The sequence below is a fragment of the Myotis brandtii genome, unplaced genomic scaffold, assembly GCF_000412655.1.
Source record: "Myotis brandtii unplaced genomic scaffold, ASM41265v1 scaffold630, whole genome shotgun sequence".
Taxonomy (NCBI): Eukaryota; Metazoa; Chordata; class Mammalia; order Chiroptera; family Vespertilionidae; genus Myotis; species Myotis brandtii.
This window is the reverse complement of record NW_005370412.1, coordinates 2,042,890-2,064,163: the sequence shown is the minus strand read 5'-3', so window position 1 is coordinate 2,064,163 and position 21,274 is coordinate 2,042,890. Positions and strand designations below refer to the sequence as shown.

General features: G+C 38.0%; 1 protein-coding gene and 1 long non-coding RNA gene across 4 annotated transcripts in view; both read left to right on the top strand.

Annotated features, from left to right (window-relative positions):
• TOR1AIP1 (torsin A interacting protein 1) overlaps positions 1–14,546 on the top strand; it is a 29,020-nt gene extending 14,474 nt beyond the window's left edge. For all 3 annotated transcript variants that reach the window (XM_014528350.1, XM_014528349.1, XM_005880238.2), the window contains exons 7-11: positions 1,192–1,245; positions 4,203–4,244; positions 4,811–4,915; positions 9,007–9,063; positions 12,241–14,546. In XM_014528350.1, coding sequence (XP_014383836.1) covers positions 1,192–1,245; positions 4,203–4,244; positions 4,811–4,915; positions 9,007–9,063; positions 12,241–13,031 — 1,049 coding nt within the window. In that variant the 3' untranslated portion in view covers positions 13,032–14,546. The remainder of the gene's footprint in view (positions 1–1,191; positions 1,246–4,202; positions 4,245–4,810; positions 4,916–9,006; positions 9,064–12,240) is intronic.
• A 744-nt stretch (positions 14,547–15,290) lies between these two features.
• Positions 15,291–20,500, top strand: LOC106723710. Its single transcript, XR_001359422.1, has 3 exons — positions 15,291–16,507; positions 19,420–19,472; positions 20,375–20,500. It is a non-coding gene; the product is annotated as an uncharacterized LOC106723710 (long non-coding RNA).
• Positions 20,501–21,274: the final 774 nt, after the last annotated feature.

The window sequence follows — 21,274 nt, the reverse complement described above, 5'->3', positions numbered from 1 at the left end:
CTCCAATATCACCTGAGGGGTCCCAGATTGTGAGAGGGTGGTTCTCGGGTGATGCACCCCAGAATCCGGCTCCCTCCTCTCTGGTTCTGGGGGCGTCACCTGAGAACTGCAGTTGCCAAGTCACCACAGCTTGGCAACTCCTGCATTGAGCATCTGCCCCCTGATGGTCGGTGTGTGTCATAGCTATCGGTTGGCCAGGTGCTCAGGCTTTTATATATATAGATAGATATTTAGCCACCATACCTGAGTGTGTCAAATGCTTCTGTTGCCAAAATAGCAATCAGATTGCTTTTAAATAGATTTACCTCTCAATTCCACTTAAATATGACAATGTTTTTAAGAACATATTAGAATAATATATTGACCACGTGCAAGAGAAATTTAAGAAAAAAATTGACATTAATGATTTCAAGAAGATCCATTATTACAAACTTTCAAAATTTCCCCTTACCTTACACCATGTTCTATGTCCTTTTTTTTAAAGGGGTTAGAGGGCCCTAGCCAGTTTGGCTCATTGGATAGAGCATCGGCCCTTGGTCTGAAGGACCACAGGTATAATTCCTTGGTTGCAGGCTCTATCTTTCCAGTCAAGGGCATGTACCTTGGTTGCAGGCTCTATCGGAATGCAGGAGGCAACCAATAGATGTGTCTCTCACATCATATGTTTCTCTCTCTCTCTGTCTCTCCCGGTCCCTTCCACTCTCTCTAAAAATCGGTGGAAAAATATCCTCGGGTAAGGATTAACAAAAAATAAAGTAAAAAAAGAAAAAGCAGTTAGGGGAAAGACTGATAATTAGTTAATGTTTTAGATACAACTTGACTCTTTAGAAACTTGTAAAATTATGCACTCAGGTGTTCCCTGGGGTTTATCTGAGTATTTTTGCTCTTTTGAGTACACCTTTTTCTCTTGTAAAATGTGCACTTAAAAAGTTAAATATAGCCCTAACTGGTTTGCCGCAGTGGATAGAGCGTCGGCCTGCGGACTGAAGGGTCCCAGGTTCGATTCCAGTCAAGGGCATGTACCTTGGTTGTGGGCACATCCCCAGTAGGGGGTGTGCAGGAGTCCACTGATGGATGTTTCTAACTCTCTATCCCTCTCTCTTCCTTTCTGTAAAAAATCAATAAAAAATATATATTTTTAAAAAGTTAAATATACTCTATATTGTACTATATTTCTTCTTTATTTTTTAGATCAAACCAGCAGACCAGGTCAACATTTAGAATCATTTTGGCAGTCATCACAAAGTAAGGAAAGCCATGTTTTACACTCTTAAAAGTCTACCTGTGGGTGTGGTCAATGCTGCTCTCGTTTTTAAAGATACTCTGTTGCAAGTTTCATGTAAAATGTTGAAAAGGGGGTATGGTGAATGCTTTAAAAACCTCATCGTGCATCTTGAGTTTGCTTCTTGAGTGAGCCATCTCAGTATTCAACCTTGAATTAGAATTAAAAAACGCAGAACTGCTTTCAGTGATTTGTTGAATATTTTTGGTTGCAATGTAAATTTGTTGAAAGGTTTTAATTAACTAATTAATAGTTTGAGCCTACTTATATAGACATATTTTAATAAGGGTATAAAATTTTATATGCAGTATAATTTTAACTGTTGCAAAGGTTTGGAATGATGAATAAATTAGTGATAAATGAGTTGTAGTAAAAAGTTAGTGGTAGTTAGGTGGTGGGGTTATGAAAGTTTTACAGCCTTGCTTACAACTTTGAAAATTTTCATAGTAAAGTGCTGAGAAAATATAACTCAAGAAAAGATCAGAAAGTAATGTGCTAAAAGCTAACAGTGATTTGTTTAGAGTGGTAGACTCATTAGTGACATTTTTCTTTCACTTTTTTTCATTATTTTACAGATTATCAACAATGAATATGTATTTCTTAGGTTAAATGGAAATGATATTGTTTTTTCTTTTCACAGTTTTAAATCAAGCCCCAGAATTTGAGTTATTAATAGATAAAAAATATATATATCCTTGTATAATGCCCTGGCTGGTGTGGTTCAGTTGGTTGAGCATTATCCTGTGCACCAGTATTTTTGATCAGTGTACATGCCCAGGTTTTGGGCTCCATCCCCAGTAGAGGGTGTGCAGGAAGCAGCCGATCAATGATTCTCTCTCATCATTGATGTTTCTCTCTCTCCCTCTTCCTTCCTTTCTCTGAAATCAGTAAAAACATATTAATTAATAAGCAAGACATGAAAATAGGCAAGTTTCCATTAAATAAATGAAAAAAAAATGTTAAGTTTTACTTTCCATATCATTTGAAGGCAAATTATCATTTGAACAATATTCAAGTTTATTAAAAGATTATAAAATGTTTAACTTTCATCAGCTTCAAGGTTTATGTTGCTCCCAAATTTTGCATATAACAACTTTCAAATCTGCTGACACCCATTGAGTTGATTCCACTCTGGATTCTAAGGTGTCAGTTTCTCCTTGCAGATTTTTCTTGTGTTTCTTCTTGAGAATGGCTAATGAAAGCATCAATTTGATAAGGTATCATTAAGCAGTTGTCATCTGCAAGCATGATGCCCTTGCAAGCATCATCTAAATTTTGGAGTTATTTTTTACATCTATTTCTTCCTTCAGCTCTGTGATTCTACTTATATTCAGTTCAACTTTGTTTCTCTTTTGTTGATCTTCAAAAGAGGCATTGACATGAAATGCCACTTTATATGTATTTTTAGTTTTTAGTAGGTTCTAGGTTTGTGACTTAAAAACTAAGAGGTAACAAAATGAATAAGCTGTTGAAACAAAAACCATTTGTGGAAAAGATACTCTGCATCATCTTATATATTTGCCCCTTTTTACTCAAAATCTTTGATTTTGGAAGCTCTTAAATGTATCTTTCTATATAATTATGCTACACTCATGCATTAGAATACCATTTAGCTATGAATAATGAGTTAATGCTTTATACAAATGAGTATAGGTGATCAAGATATATTTTCTTGAATCTAAGATACCATTGATTTTATGCATCACTGAGAAAGAAAAGCCATCCAGTTAAACTACAACATACCATTGGTTATAAGATACAGCCCTAAATCTGAGGTGTTTCTATTAAAAGTACTTTTTAGAGTCGATGAAAAGAAATATTAAAAAAATCATGTGTCTGCTTTTTTAAAAAGTACTATATTTTGTTAGTATAGACTAAAGACAAATCTGGAAGAACATCAGTCTTATACACTATGACATTCCTACATGTAATATTTTGTACATAGTAGGCACTTACTAGATTTTTTTTTTACATGTATTTTATTGATTTTTTTACAGAGAGGAAGGGAGAGGAATAGAGAGTTAGAAACATCAATGAGAGGAAAACATCGATCAGCTGCCTCCTGCACACTCCCTACTGGGTATGTGCCCGCAACCAAGATACATGCCCTTGACTGGAATCGAACCTGGGACCCTTGAGTCTGCAGGCCGATGCTCTATCCACCAAGCCAAACTGGTCAGGGCAACACTTACTAGATATTTATTAATTTTTAAGTTATACCTTTCTAGAAAGGTGCATTTCTTTTACAGCTAGCATATATTGCACTTGTTTTCAGAAAAAAATTAAGTTGAAAATAAATTTACATTGATACTTGTATCAATGGGTGGAAGTAACTCATTTCTTCTGGGCAGATTTGGAGATTTTTCTTGTTAGCATTGTAATATCATTTTCAAGTTCCATTGTATCAGTTTATAGGTGCCCTTAAGTACCAGTGCAAAACATGCAGCAGCATCCTTTATTTCATTCCTACTCTGCAATGTCCACAAATTTGCTTATATAATACATAACGTTATGTGGACTGCCAGGGTTTATATCTCAGCCCTACTACTTTGAGATATATAATTGGGCAAGTTATCAATTTAAGTTTTCTTATTTGTAAAATAGGAATAATAATAGTATTCACCACACAAAATGTGAGAATTAAGTAAAATTACACTGACACCTGGTAAACATTCAAGACAGTTCATCATTACTTTGATGGTATTGATCCTAAAGCTGACTACTAATTATCCAATTCCTGAACATTTTGAAGTTTAAAAAAGGGAAAACAGTTACTGTATATGTTTGGGACTGATGAAAGGTTTTTGTTTCTGTTTCTTTGATTTATAGTATTTATAATAAACAAGCAAAATATTTATGCAATATTTTTCTTGTTCTTATTTCCAAGGATTCTATGACTTTATCTCTGTTTCTGTTTCAGGTCAAGACTTCAAAGCTCTTGATAAGCAACATTCAGTGCCAAGTAAGTGGTTGATGATTCTTGATTAGTCAACCAATTCTAACCTGTCATTACTCTGCCAACAAAAAGTGCTACCTATGTAGGATTTTTTAAGTCATTTTATCCTCTTTGCCTTTTAATTCACCACACATTGGTACTATATGTGGTAGTTACTCTGTGATGTGGAAATGTGTTCGGGACAATTTTACTGAAAGTAATTTATTTGCAAGAGTTAACTTTCTCTTCTTAATTAACATTGAAATCAAGTTGAAGTGTTACTGAACTCAGTCGTTTTCACAGACCAGAGCAAAGTGCTTGTACAGAGTTTTGTTTCTTAGGATGGGCAAAAGTAGGTTTACAGTGGTGATTTCATGAGTTTATTCTTATATTATTATTTAGTTAGCTATTGTATTATTCACTGTTTTATTATTAACCCAGTTTTGCCCATCCTGTATATTTATTTGCTACATGTTTTGCTGGGAAGTGGTTCATCCTCACTGATGTGGTCCTTTGACATTGTCTAACACGGGAGTATGGTATACGTTTTCAAAGTATATGAAATCATATTTTGATATATGTATTTGCTACAGGCTCAAAATATCAAAAAAACCTTCAAAATATCAAAATATCAGGATATCAAAAAAACCTTCAGGAAAGAGTTGACCAAACCACAAGAATAAGGACGAAGATGCCAAGTAAGTTAATAAATCTCTACCTATCATTGAAATAATTTTACTTGCTGTTTTTCTTGATTATTTAACATACAAAAATATTTAACTTTTCAGATAAGCATTTAAGGTGTTTGTGATGTCATTAATAAGGACATACCATAAATAGATGTGATGAAGCAATCATGTTTTGAATTCAGTGTCCATCTTAATTTCTGTAGCCATGTGTTTATGTTCAACCTTGACCTTATAAAATAAAAGTCCATGCCTTATGTGACCCTTAACCTCGCTCCCTTCTTTACTCACCTAATCACAGTAGGTCACAAGGTCATCACCCCTTATTATTATGTAGATAACATAAAAATCCCCATCATGTATCTCTTGCTCATGAAGTGATTCACTATAATTGGACAAGATAAGCTCTGTGGCTTTGTTTCCCATTAGCAAAACAGTAATGGCTCACAATTCATTTTTCCCAGTAATGAAGTTTTTACTTCAGCTATCAAAACTGGGTTACCTTTTTTTTTTTTTTTTCAAGATCTAATTGGCTTTATTAAGCAATTCATGAATGAAGTAGCATCCCTTCTAGCAACTAGAAGGATGTTCTCTGGGTTATTGCCTTATTGTTGGCTGTCATTTCTTATTGCTATGTGTACCTGCTATTAGAAGATCATTTCTTCTTACATTTTGCTCATCCTGTCCTACTAGAGTTAGGAAAGGTTATTAATTATTCAGCTTATTAGGATTTGTTTATAACCACTATAAAATTAAAACTTATTTTGAAGATCTGAGAGATACTCTTGGAAATAAAACTGAATCTGAATATATATTCTATGAAAGTTCAGAGACTTTACATGTTATTTCTTAGTTTTTAACTATATACAGGGTGTCCCCAAAAATGTCTACACAATTAAACAGCTGATAGCTCAATTTTGAAAATGAGATGTATTTTAATAAACACTGCCTTTATAATTATTTGAAGAGTGTGTATACATTTTGGGGGACATCCTATATTCTGGGTAATTAATATCAGATTACTTCCAGATAAGTGAAGTATAGTGCACACTATTATCAAAAATGTGTATGAAAAAGGCCAGGGGGCAGGGGTGGACTAGAAGGGGTCAGTGGGGGAAATAGAGGGACATATGTAATACTTTTAACAGTAAAGGTTTTAAAACAAATAAAATAAAATTAGGAGACTTTATGTAATAAACTGGACATGTTCCTGAAAAAAAAAAGTTTGTATAATTTTCACTTCCTCCAATAAGACACTACAAATGCAGTGTAGAAGGTAAAATAATTACATTGAGGATCTAATTGGAATGTAGAAATACATTTTTTAGTTGCTAAATTGCTAGCTGATTTTTTGTATTTTACCTGTTTGTATTCCTACTTTGTCTCAAGTTAGTTCATTATGCTTTTTAGTTTGATGTAATCTCATGTTTTGTTTCTGCTTTTGTCACCATATCCAAGAAGTCATTGCCAGGGCCAGTATCAAGAAGCTCTTTCTCTGTGTTTCTTCTGGGAGCTTCATGGTTTTAGTTCTTAGGTTTAAGTTTTTCATCCATTTTGAGTTGATTTTTGTGTATACTACATGATAAGGGTCTAGTTTCATTCTTTTGCATGTGGATATCCGTTTTCCCAAACATCATATATTAAGAAGACTGAGCTCTGTCACACTTGTCTAAGATCAGTTGGCCATATCTGCGGGGGTTTATTTCTAGACTCTATTCTCTTCCATTGGTCTATGTATCTGTTTTTATGCCAGACCATGCTGTTTTGATTATTTTAGCTTTGTCATGAATTTTGAAATCAGAAAATGTGACACCTCCAGCTTTATTGTTTTTACTCAAGCTTGCTCTGGCTATTTGGAGTTTTGGTGGTACCATATGAATTTTATTTCTGTAAAAAATGCCATTGGAATTTTTATAGGGCTTGAACTGAATTTGTAGATTACTTTAGGCAATATGGACATTTTAAGAATTTAATTCTTCAATTTATGAACATGGGATGTCTTTCCATTTACTTGTGTCTGCTTTAAATTCCTTTCATCAGTGTTTTATAGTTTTCAGTATACAAGTCTTTCACTTCCTTAGTTAAGTTTAGTTCTATTTTTTTTCTGGTACCATCCTTCCTATATAATAAGAGAGGAATATGCTAATTAGCCATTACACCCTTAGGCGTAACGACCGGCAGCGGGCAGAGAGCTACAGGAGGGTGGGGCAGCGGGCAGAGAGCTACAGGAGGGTGGGGCAGCGGGCAGAGAGCTACAGGAGGGTGGGGCAGCGGGCAGAGAGCTACAGGAGGGTGGGGCAGCGGGCAGAGAGCTACAGGAGGGTGGGGCAGCGGGCAGAGAGCTACAGGAGGGTGGGGCAGCGGGCAGAGAGCTACAGGAGGGCAGAGCAGCGGGCAGAGAGCTACAGGAGGGTGGGGCAGCGGGCAGAGAGCTACAGGAGGGCGGCAGCGACCTACTGGCTACAAGGGGGCGGCAGAGAGCTACAGGATGGGGCAGGGTAGCAAGCAAGCAGGAGGCGAAGAGCTACAGGAGAGGGCAGGGCAACAAGCTATGAGTGGGGGTGGGGGGAGCTACAGGAGGGCGGCAGCGATCTGCTGGCGCATGGATTCATGCGCAGGGCTACTAGTTGTAAATAAGATTATTTTCTAGATTTTGTTGGTGTTAGTTTTGTTTTCTTAATTTATTTTTTATGAGTTATATAAATATTACATGTTACATAACTATTATTTAGCTACTTGTCTTTAATATCATCGTAGTGTAGCACTTCACAGCATTTTTATATACTATTATCTCATTTGATCTTTGCAGCTAAGGAGTGAGGTATTCAAGCTAACATAATCTATTGAATATTTTTATGCATTTGTTTATTTAGTAATCTAATTTAGCAGCTTCTAAAAGATGTAGTGTCCTGGGCTGAAGTAGGAATTGTAAAACAATGTGTCTTTAGAGTTAAGGTTGATGTCATTTGCTTCATTTGAGGGTTTTTGTCATATGACCAAAAATAAGGTTATTTCTGGACCTTGGCAGTGCTAATTTTATTCCTCCAGTTTAGTTTGATGTTTCTCAAATGAAAGCTGTTGATAAACACCTGAAAGATTATACACACACACACACACACACACACACACAGAGTTGTGACTCCAGACAGCCGATAAATGTTAGTATTGGTAAACGTAGATCATGTGTATGAGTAACTTAGCTTCTCCACCTTCTGAACCCCTGTCCTTCTGTAACCTCTCTCCTAGAAGTTAAAATCTGTGGCCAAGCCAAGAAAGATGGAGGGAAAAAGAAAAGAGTTAGGGTAGTTTTTAATTTGTTTTCTGAAGTAATGATAGAAGTAGAGATTTGATGAAGTTGTGAGAAAATTATCTTTGAAATCTATTGTTTAATCACAAACATAAAACAGATTTACTTGCCTATTAACAAAATGGTGAAAAGTTTGTTTAGCGTAATTTTTTATTTATTTTATTGAAAACTTTAAAATTTCTATTACAGTTGACATTTGATATTATGCTAGTTTCAGGTGTACAGCATAGTGGTTAGTTGTTTATATAACTTCTGAAGGATCCCTCATAAGGCTAGTACCCACCTGGCACCATATGTTGTTATTACAATATTATTGACTCTGTTTCCTATGTTGTTTGTACTTTAAATCGCTATTTGTCACTGCCAATTTGTACTTCTAGATCCCTTCACCTTTTTCACCCAGCCCCTCTAAAAATTACTGGTACTATTTGATGTCAGGTCTTCAGATAGTATATGTTTCCTTTCATTATAGTTGTGCTTATTTGAACCTCCTAACTTTGTCCCAGAAGTTTCACAGTTCCCGTTAAATAATTTGGATCAGATACTTGAAGGCTTTCTCACGGAGCGAATGTATTAAGAGTACGCTTTGTACTAGACATGCCGTCAATAATTGTGAGGGAAATAGGTCCCTGTCTCAAGGAGCTGTCATTCTAATGGGCACTTCTGCTTTTTTCTTCTGTTTCTGGCTGATCTCCACCTTTTTTTTCCTCTTGGTGGAATTTTTATTTTCTTTCTCTGTTGGAAATACTTAAGTTATGAAACATAAATTGATAGTCTTTATTACTCCTATCATTAGATGACAGCTTTCAGAAATCAGAGTTTGGAAACCAGTCTCCATCAACCTTCAGCCAACGTAAGTATGTTCAGTTTTTATTAAGTGAGTCTCTAAAACTGGTGATCCATAATTGTCTTTAATTGTGTTTGACAGCAAAATAACTTAATGCTATTTGAAGAATTATATTTTAAGCACTTCAGAGGGAAAAGTATATTTTACTAGCGGTGAAATTCTTTAAGGTTAAATGATAAGAAAGGACAACTGGTTTCCCCCTTCACTTTATTGTCCATCCAACCAAAAGTAAAAGTTAATAAATTAAAGCTACTAATACTATTAACCAAGTGAACATTGCTGAGTCAAAAAAAAAAAAAAGACCTCACATAGCATAACATAACAGGATTATCGTGGGTTTGAGAGTCCATAGGCCTGTATTTGAATTAGATTGGATCACTTACCTTCTCTGTAGTGTTGGGGGCAAATTTAGTTTCCTAATGAGTACTAAGACAATAACTGATTTGCAGACTTTTTGGTCTCAATATTACTTTCTACTAGTGAAATTAATAAGTACCCCCAAAACTCTATTTTAAAAAAATATGGGTTATACATATCCATATTTAACTAGAAAATAAAGTTGAAATTCTTTTCTGACATTTTATTTTTGAATAATAAGAGTGATAACTTGCTTTATATTTTTTTCCAATCTCTTTAATGCCTGGCTTAACAAAATAGAGCTTACCTACTTTTTACTTCTGCCTTCAGTCTGTTGCAGTATATTGATTTGGTTGAAGTATCTGCAGAAAATCCAGCTTTCTACAGATACGTAGAATTTTAATAGTTTCTGATAATTGTGGATATTTTAATTTTGATACTCTCCAAAACTCAACAAATGGTAGTTTCTAACTGCTGTTTGAAATGTGAAATCGGAGACCACATTAACAAACTTTTTGTATTCTATAAAACCTATTGGTCTTTGTTGTACTTTGAATAGACTATCATGCGCTGGTCATTTGGAAAATATTGATTCATTAAGTTACGAAATTCTTCCAAATGTTGAGACATTTGTAATACAATATCAAAAGAGTACATTTGTTAATATCACCACCGACAAAAAAGTCTTTTAGAATTGGGAGCTTTTGAGCTGATAGTGGTAGATACAATATTTCCACAATCGTAATTTTCACTTGAAACCTTAAATTTTATAATTGGCAACAAATACTGTCGGTTGGGCTCACTTTGTTCATTTTCAAGAAAATGTCTATCAGATATGGAAATCCGACTAACCATAGTTTGTCACTTGTTCTTTCAATGAAAAATTTCATGAAAAAAAGCACTAGGTCAGTTCACACCTCAGTTGCACAAGTTCTTTTCCTGAAACAGCCATTGTATTGGGCTATGCATCAGAGTGCTTTATGTAACTGAACCTGTATAGTTTTATTAACCAATGTTATCCCAATAAATTCAGTTTTAATAAAAAGAAGTGCTTTATTTTTTAAAATACATTTTATTGATTTTTCACAGAGAGGAAGGGAGAGGGAGAGAGAGTTAGAAACATCGATGAGAGAGAAACATCAATCAGCCGCCTCCTGCACACCCCCACTGGGGATGTGCCCACAACCAAAGTACATGCCCTTGACCGGAATCGAACCTGGGACCCTTCAGTCCGCAGGCCGACGCTCTACCCACTGAGCCAAACCAGTTAGGGCAAAGTGCTTTATGAGTGCTTCCAATTTCTTCACATAGAATATTAAAATTTGTGCTCAAATTATTTCTTATTAACCTCAAGTTATAGTAAGATACATAATTTTAACTGCTTTATGAAGGACATTCTTAAGTAAAACTGAATGTATGCCCATGAAGAATACAAAAACTATAATTGTACAATTTGGTGCCACTGCCTTGTGATTCATTCTAAGTAATCATTTGTTTTCTGTACCATCAATGCAAGTGTCAACATGATGGGAAAAGTTAATAATGTGTTAGTATTATGAGACCTATGACAACTATTGCTCTAAAAGGTCCATAGTGAATTATTAGCCTAAAGAAATCAGTCAATAATTAGAAGGTATAGAAGGATTTTCATTGCCATTATATTAAACAATTAAGTGTGTGACATATGAGAGAGTGCTTTATAAACTGAAAAGCAGTAGATAAGTAACTTGATATCATGATAGCCAATAATAATTAGGAATGAGTTGCAAACTAAATTTTACCAGTGTTAACTTGCATCAGTGCAACCAAAGGGACAGCTAGCTATATTATATGCAAGGTGTTCACTTAGAGTGCATCCTTTTCTTTATCTTTTTATACACTTCAAAAACTTTAAAAATTCTATCTTGATTAGCCATCTGAACTCTGGGTTTCTAAATTTAAAAATGCTTTATAAAGTATCTTTTAATATTGCTTACTTTCCCAGTATTAGCAGTAGTAATAATAGTTTTGCTTTATAAATTATACTAGAGGCCTGGTGCATGGGATTTGTGCACTGGTGGGGGCGTGGCCTGCGGGGATCAACCCACTGTGGGAGCGCCACTCATCCCAGTCAGCCGAGCAGCTATGGACCTGCCCTCTGAGCAGCTGCTCCCACTGTGGGAGCGCACTGACCACCAGGGGGTAGCTTCTGCATTGAGCATCTGACCCCTGGTGGTCAGTGCTCGTCACAGCAACTGGTCGAGCAGTCCTTCGTTCTGGTCATTCCACCGTTTGGTGGCTGGGCTTTTATTATATAGAATTATTTCTGACCTGTTTATGCCATTTGATACATTTAAATTTTACTTTTTCCTCTGAGTTTTTATCATTTGGGTATTGAAGAGATATAAGTATGCTTATACACATAACTTAAAACATATTGGTGTGAGATTTTCTTAAAAATGTGTAATAAATTATTAAGAAAGTAAATTATAAGCTCTCTTCTTTAAATTCCTTCCTCTTTTGTCTGTTTATAAAGATTAGTATTGGTTTTTTTGGCCAGTGTTGCTCAGAGGTTGAGCATCGACCTATGAACCAGGAGGTTGCAGTTTGATTCCTGGTCAGGACACATGCCTGGCTTGCAGGCTCAATCCTCGGTAGGGAGCATGCATGAGACAACCGATCAATGTTGATATCTCTCTCTCATAGATGTTTCTATCTCTCCCATCCTCTCTCTCTAAAAATTCATTAAAAACATTTTTTAAAAGATTAATATTGGTTTTACAAGTCAACTTGCCCTTGACTCGAAGAAATTTATATTTGTATCTGTCATTTTTTTTTCCTGAGCAGACATGACTGGACAACCCAAAAATGCATTTTTTGTCAAGATGAAGTGGTGTTGGCAGCCAATACTTGTGCTCACTATTCTTTTCCTTTGGAGTTGGTGGTACACTCGTGTTCCTGAGGTAGAAAGCACTGCTGTGCAAGAGTTCCAGAACCAGATGAAACAACTTATGAATAAGTACCAAGGTCAAGATGAGAAGCTGTGGAAAAGGAGCCTAACATTCCTGGAAAAACATCTCAACAGCTCCCAGCCTCGTCCTCAGCCTGCTATCCTGCTGCTGACCGCTGCCCGTGATGCTGAAGAAGCACTCAAGTGTCTGAGTGAACAAATCGCTGATGCCTATTCATCCCACCGAAGTGTCCGTGCCATCCGGATCGATGGGACAGGCAGAGCTACTGAGGACAGTGATGCTGTGAAACTAGAGGTGGACCAAGAACTGAGCAATGGATTCCAAAATGGCCAGAACGCAGCCGTGGTGCACCGCTTCGAGTCCCTGCCCGCCGGCTCCACTTTGATCTTCTACAAGTATTGTGACCATGAAAATGCGGCCTTCAAAGATGTAGCCTTAGTCCTGACCGTCTTGTTGGAGGAGGAAACACTTGGAACCAGTCTAGGCCTAAAGGAAATTGAAGAAAAAGTGAGGGATTTCCTCAAAGTCAAGTTCACCAACTCTAACACACCCACCTCCTACAAACATATGGACCCAGACAAACTGAGTGGGCTCTGGAGCCGCATTTCCCACCTCGTCCTGCCTGTACAGCCTGAAAACGCCCTGAAAAGGGGCATCTGCTTATAAGCGGCGACAGAAGAGAAATCATGTCCCAAGTGCTGAGAATTTTTTGGACTTTGTAACCAGAGACAGAAAGCATCTTTGTGAAAGAACTGTTTTCTTTCTGAAGGAAGTAAAGTTCTAAATCATTTCTCCGACCTATTACCTGTTGTTTGAGAGAAACATTTCCCTATTTCCATTAAGATTTGTGTTACTGGTATCAGAGAACTGTAAGTTATATGCAGTCCCATAGAGGATCAATTTAGATGCTGGCTGAATCATTATTACTATGGAATGACCAGTAGGATGGACTAGAAAATCCTTCCTACGAAGCCTCCCGATTTTTAACGTAGACTTTTCCGTTTGTTTTTAGTAAGGCAGCTCCCTAAATGCAACTGTGGGTTTTCCCATTTTGTTTTCTTTTAGGTGTGAGTTCCTTAGCTTCTGCTTATAGGAACAAAAGTAACGCGAAAGGTCATCTGAGTGTGTGTTTGGGTTGTTATTTTTTCCTTTGATTTTGGAGGCAAAGGAACAGAGAGAGTTTGTGGAATGGGGAAGGAAAGGAGGGGAAAAAATAACTCTTAAAGGTAAAATGTTAAGTAAGCCACAGAGACTCAGTCAAACATAGTTATCTAAACTCCATTCTCAATGCATTTTGTTGGGATTTGTTTTTCACATGTCCTTTTTTTACTTTTAAGAAATTTTTGGTCCACTCAACGATTGTGAAGCATGATATCACGAGGTTAAGTGTACTTGTTCATTTGACTTTTAAGGGCAGGTAAATCCAGAGCGGTTTATTTTGGATATATCCTTAAGTTTTGTTTTGAATTAAGAAATGTAGTTTCTGGGCAAGGGAGGGACTTGGTAGACCATTTGTTAACCAGCTTTTCTGGGCTATTGAAGGGTTTAATTTTCTACATGTCCACTTGTTACAGTCTCTTTTAGTGACTCTTATAACAAATATAAAGATTTACTATGCACATGATAAACTTGAGTGCCTCAAGCCAAAAAGAAAGTGAACTTTACCATGTGTGAAGGATGTTAAAATGTACTACTGTACATTACTGTACTATAATATTTTGGTTATATCTTTTGCATCTGTAACAGCTTTCTCATCTATCAATTGCTTTGATTTTCTTAGAATCTTAAAATCCTAGAGCCATCTTGTTGTTTTTTTAATTATCAACAACCCTTTTGAAGATCCCATGACTGGTAGTAGAGTGTGGTCTAATTTCTTCCCCCTAAGACTACCAGTATTCATAAATTTATACCTCATGTTGTTATAATTTGTTCCTGTCAGAAATCAGATCGTCTGACTTATAGAGGATTCTAACACAAGAAGAGTTTTTGAAAAGGCTTATTTTATACCTATATATTATATGGAGAAACAAATTGTTTTTATTAAATGTTTCACTGACCAAAATAATTTTAAAGTAATTAATTTTGCTTACCTTTCTGGAAAAATAATTATAGCAGCTGATCCGTAAATGACTTTAAAAGCTATTTTAGTAATTTAAATAAATCTACTTTTCTTGGTTTGTACTCTTTGTATGTGTTGTAAATTTAATGATTCATCAACTTTTTTTATATTACTAATCCTAGGGTTTTCTTTACACTTGAACAATTTGAGTGACTTCTGCTGGGAGAAACAAAGGCCACAGAATTGGATTCAGTCACAAGTACATAGGTTAGAAGTAGAATTTCCATGATTTTCTGTTTTATCTTGGGATTTTGAATTATCACTAGAATAAAGTTAATTTAGGTATTCCTGACTTGACAGAAGTGTTTCTCAAATTTTTCATTCTCTCCTCACTGAAGAGCCTTTTTAGATATATTTTTTCGAATTGTCTATCCCCATGAAATTTTAATACCACAAATATTCTGATTCTGGACATCTGTTTATGGACCGTATATAGTTTTGTGCTTTATATAGATGAAGAGTAATATTTTTTGCTCCCCAACGTACCGAGTTTTGCCCATTGGGAATATATGCTCAAGAACAGCTATATTTTAGATCATTGCTACCTAAAATACTCTATTTTCTGTTTATGTTATAATCTTTTTGCAAGGGAAAATTTAATGTCATTAGCTTGAAAATAGACACTAGGGCAGTGATGGCGAACCTATGACACGCGTGTCAGAGGTGACACACGAACTCATATTTTTGGTTGATTTTTCTTTGTTAAATGGCATTTAAATATATAAAATAAATATCAAAAATATAAGTCTTTGTTTTACTATGGTTGCAAATATCAAAAAATTTCTATATGTGACACGGCACCAGAGTTAAGTTAGGGTTTTTCAAAATGCTGACACGCCGAGCTCAAAAGGTTCGCCATCACTGCACTAGGGTGTCTAGAGATGAGTCACATTGTGACATTGGGTGACAACATTGGTCCAGGGAAAACCAGAGTTCAGTACTGTATCATACAAATGTCTAGAAACTTAATTTGCTTCCCTTTTATGACTTCCTTCTATTTAAGGAAGTTTTCTAAACCTCCAATTCTCAAAACAAAGACCGAAGTAAACTTGATTTTCATCTTTTTGCATCCACCTCGCCTTCTCTCTAGCAGGCTTGATCCGTAGGTCCTCCTCATCCCATGTCATGCCGCCTTGGGAACTCGGGGTTATTACTGTGTGCGGTTAGCATGATCCAAAGGTACAGAATGGATCTTGAAGGAAAGGCTGGTTGCTGGGCCTCCAAAGGAACCCCAGGTAGACATCAAGAACCTTTGACCTCCTGACCTCTGGGGTTTACTGTTGGCAGAAAGCAGACATTGAGTGGATCAAGATAAATCCAGGAGTGGGGAAATGATTGAAGTGATGTGCACATTTCTCCTAAGTGCCTGTGCTCACATGGCTGAATAGACATAGAATCCGGAGAACGGAGAAGGTCAGGGACCCTGTGTGCCACTGGTCAGAAAGTAGATTGATTATAGTCGGATCTCCCCCTTGGCTTCATTCAGTCTGTCTTTCTGGCCCATGGAGTTGAAATACAAGGCCTCTTGGGAAAGACTGACCCTGTATTTTCCTGTTAAAGCATAATAAATTTTGTAGGCTTCCTATCCGGAGAAGGAAAATAAAGTTCTTTAAATCAAAACAAACAAACAAAACACCCTTGATTTTCATTCTGTGAGGAGAAGTGTAACAGAAGGGTTTACATAGTTCCTGCCTAAACTAAAGACAAACCCCGGTTTCCCTTCAATCTTCCATCTTTGGAAAGTGGCCTTTACGGTGGCAATGTAAGGAAGAATTTATTTCTCGCTGAATGTGTAAAGTTAATGGACTGTTCTGCCATAGTGTCCCTATCAAGGTCAAGGCAAAATCTTAGGACGATTCTACTGGCATTAGACACCTGGAATGAAGACGTCAGTCCTGAGTCTGGGAAGCCAAACTGAGGAAGATGCCATTGTCTGTAAAAAAAGGAAACTGAATTTGAATACGTATCTCTCTCTGGCCTAGATTCAGAGGCATCCTGGCGTTCTTGTGGACTCTTCTGAATGGTAGGAAAAATACAGCCTGTCACCTGAGCATAAACAAGGAATAACCCTTCACAATCTACACATTGTACTCTTCCCTTTTGCACATGCTTGGAACCTTCTGGAATGCTTCATTTCCTGCCCTCTCCCTTTCCCCAGTTTCATGCTCTGCTCATTCATATTTGTTTTTTAAGGCCTTGGGGTTTTTTTTAGACAACTTCACTGAAACCTTCCCTAATTCCCTTCCCCCAAATACTGGTCTGGCTGCCTTGTCTCTGTGCTCTCATTCATCCTGAATCACCACTGACACAGCAGTTAGCACACTCCCGCTGCCTTATGCCTCTTGAGAGCAGGTGTGTCGTCATGACATGTACAGTAATCACAATAGAGTGCTCAAATATTTGTTGAATAAAAATTGGACACCTTAACTAGTTAGTTAGAATAGGTAAGCTGTATCTTTCACAGTGTTTCATTTGCTTTTCCTCGTTATTCCCAAACCTTTTTCTAAAGTTTTACATAACTACTAGAGGCCTGGTGCATGAAATTTGTGCATGGGTAGGGCCCCTAGGCCTGGCCGGCAATCAGGGCCGATCTGTTGGGTGACCAGCGGGGCGATTGGGGGCCCCTGCTAGCACCCGCCTTGGCTGGCCTGGGGGCCTGCGGGCTGGGGGCAGCTCCTGTATTGAGTGTCTGCCCCCTGCTGGTCAGTGTGCATCATAGCGACTGGTCATTCAGTCGATTAGCATATTAGGTTTTTATTATATAGGATAGGGTGTCCCCCTATATACACACATATATAGGATGTCCATCCCCCTATATACACGCTGAATAATTTATTAAAATACACTTCATTTTCAAAATAGAGATATTAGCTGTTAAGTGTATATGCATTTTTGAGGGGACACCCTGTATTTCACCCTGGATTCAGTGGTGCTATGAGAAATTTAAGACAAAGGGGCCTATTCCAGTGGTGTAAGGAAATTAACCCTTTTCTGGAGAAGCAAGGATCATAAGTGAGAGGTCCCCAAGGGGAAGGGGAATGACAAGAGACAAAGCTGGGAGGCCCTGAGATCTTTCCACAGTGAGATTTGGAATTAGAGTTTCCTTAAAAGAGCTAGCAAGTTTCCTTACATCTTCCCATATTGCCTTAGGATATTATAGTTCAGAGATGGTGTGGGGGGAAGATGGATTAGTAAGATGAGGAGTGGAATTGACAAGGTTTGATCATTGAAAGTGGTGTCTTCACAGAGGAATCTTCCAAGTGCTGTATTGCTAAGAATCTATTTAGCTCATGTATCTTCTCTCCCAGAAACACTAAGCACACAGTGGTAGACTGGATTCTTCTCTCTGCATGTCTTGATGTTGACTTTTAGCAGTGTGAAGTAGAAATAGTCATGCATTTAGCCAGGAATTGTTTGATTATAAACAAAAACTCTGTTTAACCAGCAAAAGAGAAAAGGAGGAAGAGTGGAGTGGGCGTTGTAAGGATATACGTCTCAGACCCCACGGCAGGAATATACACGAACCGGGAAGGCTGTTCTGGGTGGAGTCTCAGCAGCCATTCCCTCTGCCTCTCTACTTCCGACTCACTGTGCCTTAGCCACTTCCCCTTTGTGACTTAAACACACCGAGGGGTGGATCTGATTGGAATATCCCTGGTTAATACATGGTTAAACCTCTTTGCCTAGGTCACCCCTTTAACAGGGTCCAGAAAAAGTGGGAATGGCAGTCTGCTGAGAGGTCAGACCAAAGAATAAGCAGAGATGGTTAAGGGGCAACTGAATACATCTTCAAGTATATAAAGACCTCTACATAATGTGATGTCAAACTGGTTAATTCATTTTCTTCAAATCAAAGGTAATGGAAATAACGTTTAAAGCTTTTAAATCTGGGTCCTGGTCATGGCTCTGTCTAGATAAGTTTGTAGTTCTGCTACAAATGTGTTCGGATTTCTTCCCATGGCTTCTCTGCTTTCTGTGCTGAAAAAATGGAAACAGTTATCAAAACTCTGGGGACTATTTTAATAGATAATGGCTACTATTTATTGTAAGATCTTCAACAGAACACTGAGCTTTCTTTAGTTTTCAGTCCGTGTCTTGGGCAAGTGAGGTGTGATAGGCAGCCATGTAGCCCTGATTCAAACCTAATGTTTCAGCGTTTTCCCACTTGGAGCACCATTCTCAGGCTGACTCAAGAAGAGAATCTGCTCCATGCCTTCCCGCCCTCTATAGAGAACACTCACCCACAGTAATTATGTGCACTTCTTGATGGGCAAGCATTTTTAAAAATCTGTTCTCAGTCTCATAGTTTAAATGGACTTCCTCATATTTTGTACAACAAAGATGGAAAAGAGCTATGTAAAGATCTTTATATCTGAATATGTATTAAGTTGCCTTCACCCTTTTTAATATTTTGTTAGCTATTTATCAAGTGCTTATTAGAGCTGTTCCAAGTGCTTTATATGCATTAGTTAATTTAATCCTCACAATAACCCTGTGAAGTGGTACCGTTATCCAATTTAGTAGACAGGAGACTGAAGCACAGAAAGTAGAACATCCAAGTAGCGCACTGGCTGGTGCGGCTCAGTTGGTTGTAGCAGCGTCCCATGCACCAAAAGATGGCCGGTTCGATTCTTGGTCAAGGCACACACCCAGGTTGCAGGAGAGAGTTGATCGATGTTTCTCTCTCTCCCTTCCTAAAAATCAGTTTTAAAAAGTTAAATACCCAAGTAGCAAGTGGCGAAGCAGAGATGTGAACCCAGGCAACCGGCTTTAAAACATCTGTTCTGATCACTGTGTATATAGTCTCTAGGACCCAGTGGACGGTATTTCCCTCCCAGTTTGTTTGGACGCTATATAGGTGAGTCCTTTTCCAACCTGCAGATTCTCATTTGTGGCTGTCCTTTACACCCTTCTCTTTCTTTCCTCCTTGCTCAGCTTTGTGGAATCCGGTATTGCACGTACCAAGGGTCTGAAGAAGTTCAAGTCGGGTAAGACAGTCATCACACAATCCTCCCTGTTGACTCATGTTTGCCCACACTGGCATCCTGCTTTTATAACTAAAGGCCTGCAGTGTTGTCTCACGGTTCATCTTTTTCAAAATACCAACACGCAACCTGGGTGTCACCTTTCCCTGCATACCACACAGCCTCTGTTTTTGCCCTCTCTCAGTCTTGATGCAAAATGACACCTCTTTGAATTCCTAAGATAGAGTCCATTTGTATCAGAAGCAGTGGCAATTGCACAGAGACTGAGGGCAAAGGACGATTAAAAGCACCGGCCCTACAATCTGGCTTCTGCCTGCCTGTGTCCCAAACCCAGCTCCACACCTTTCTCACTGCACGACACTGGCAAATTACTTCTTTCAGTTCCCTCGTCTCTAAAATGGGAGAAATCCTGGTAACTACTATTTTAGAGTGTTGTGAGGATCAAGTGAGATGATACATGGAAAACACTTAGAAAGTGTCAAGGACATCAAAGATACAATGTTAGCCGTAACTAGTTACCACATTAGCTAAAAAATTCTTAACAATGATTCTCCTCGCCCCTTGGGAATGGCATGGGCTGTGGCTGGCTTCTATTTCCACCCTCCTAGGTGACCCTTATTATGCAGAATTCGAGGGCTTTCTCCCAGGTTACACCTCCATTTCAAACCCCAACCCATCACAATGTTCATTAAACAAAGGGCTTCCAGGGAACTAGAATCCAACCTCTCCAAAAACCTGGGGAATTAAAATGAATGAGAAAACTTTCCATCATCCATATCTAGTTCTTTCTCCTGTTCCCATGGTTTAGGCTTATTCAGCTTGACTATCCTGCTCTTACCCTCAAAGACCTCACTTCTATTCAAGCATCTGTAATTTGTTGACATTCTTTTCCAAATGCTGCACAGACCACCCTGTGTTGAACAATGAAGGTGGGCCACCTAGATCCCTACAAGGAAGACTTCGTTGCACCAGCTGCTGGGCGTGCCGTCCATGGACAGTCTGCACTGTCAGTCACTTCATGGGTTGCCTCAGCTGCGGAGAGCCACTTTGCCCAAGATGCTGCCCGGCGAGGGGGAGAGTGGTGCACATGCAATGACTGATGGAGGCCATACAAAGGCTCAGTCTTCTCAGTCCGACACAGTGTAACTCAGATGAGGCATTTGCACACAAGCTTCCCTATGGGGTTGGCTGAGGCTATTACAGTGTGACTTCTCCTTCTCCCCCATTCTGCTTCCTTTCCTTCCCTTCCATAGGTGTTCATACCAAGGGCACTCCCTAGTAAGAATCCTGCACATGAAAGTTTGTCTCACAGCTTTTCAGAGGCCCCAACCTGTGTCACACCAAGCTTAGTAGAGTCTAAGCTAACATTTATTGAACACTTAATATGCACCAGACACCACCATAGGCCCTGCACACATGGTTTCTCATTTAATTTTCATAATCCTTTGAAGTAGATCCTATTACTATCTCCCAGTTATAGATGAGGAAACAGAGGCACAAAGCTGTACTGTTAGTAACTGGTGGAGATGGGATTTGAACTCACCTCCTGACTCCAGAGCCTACATTCTGAACCATCATGCTATAGTCGATCCCATCATCATATCTACTTCTTAAGGAGCAAAAATGATATAAAACCATACCTGATAAACCATAAACATATAATGGATATGAGGGAAATACTGTAAAGCCCCTAGTATGTTGCTTGATGTCTCTGATGAAAGTTCATCTCTTAGAGAAGTACATAATCTGCCCATTGTTCAACAGATGACTCAAGCTGTGTTTGGATGGTGTAACACTTGTCACTT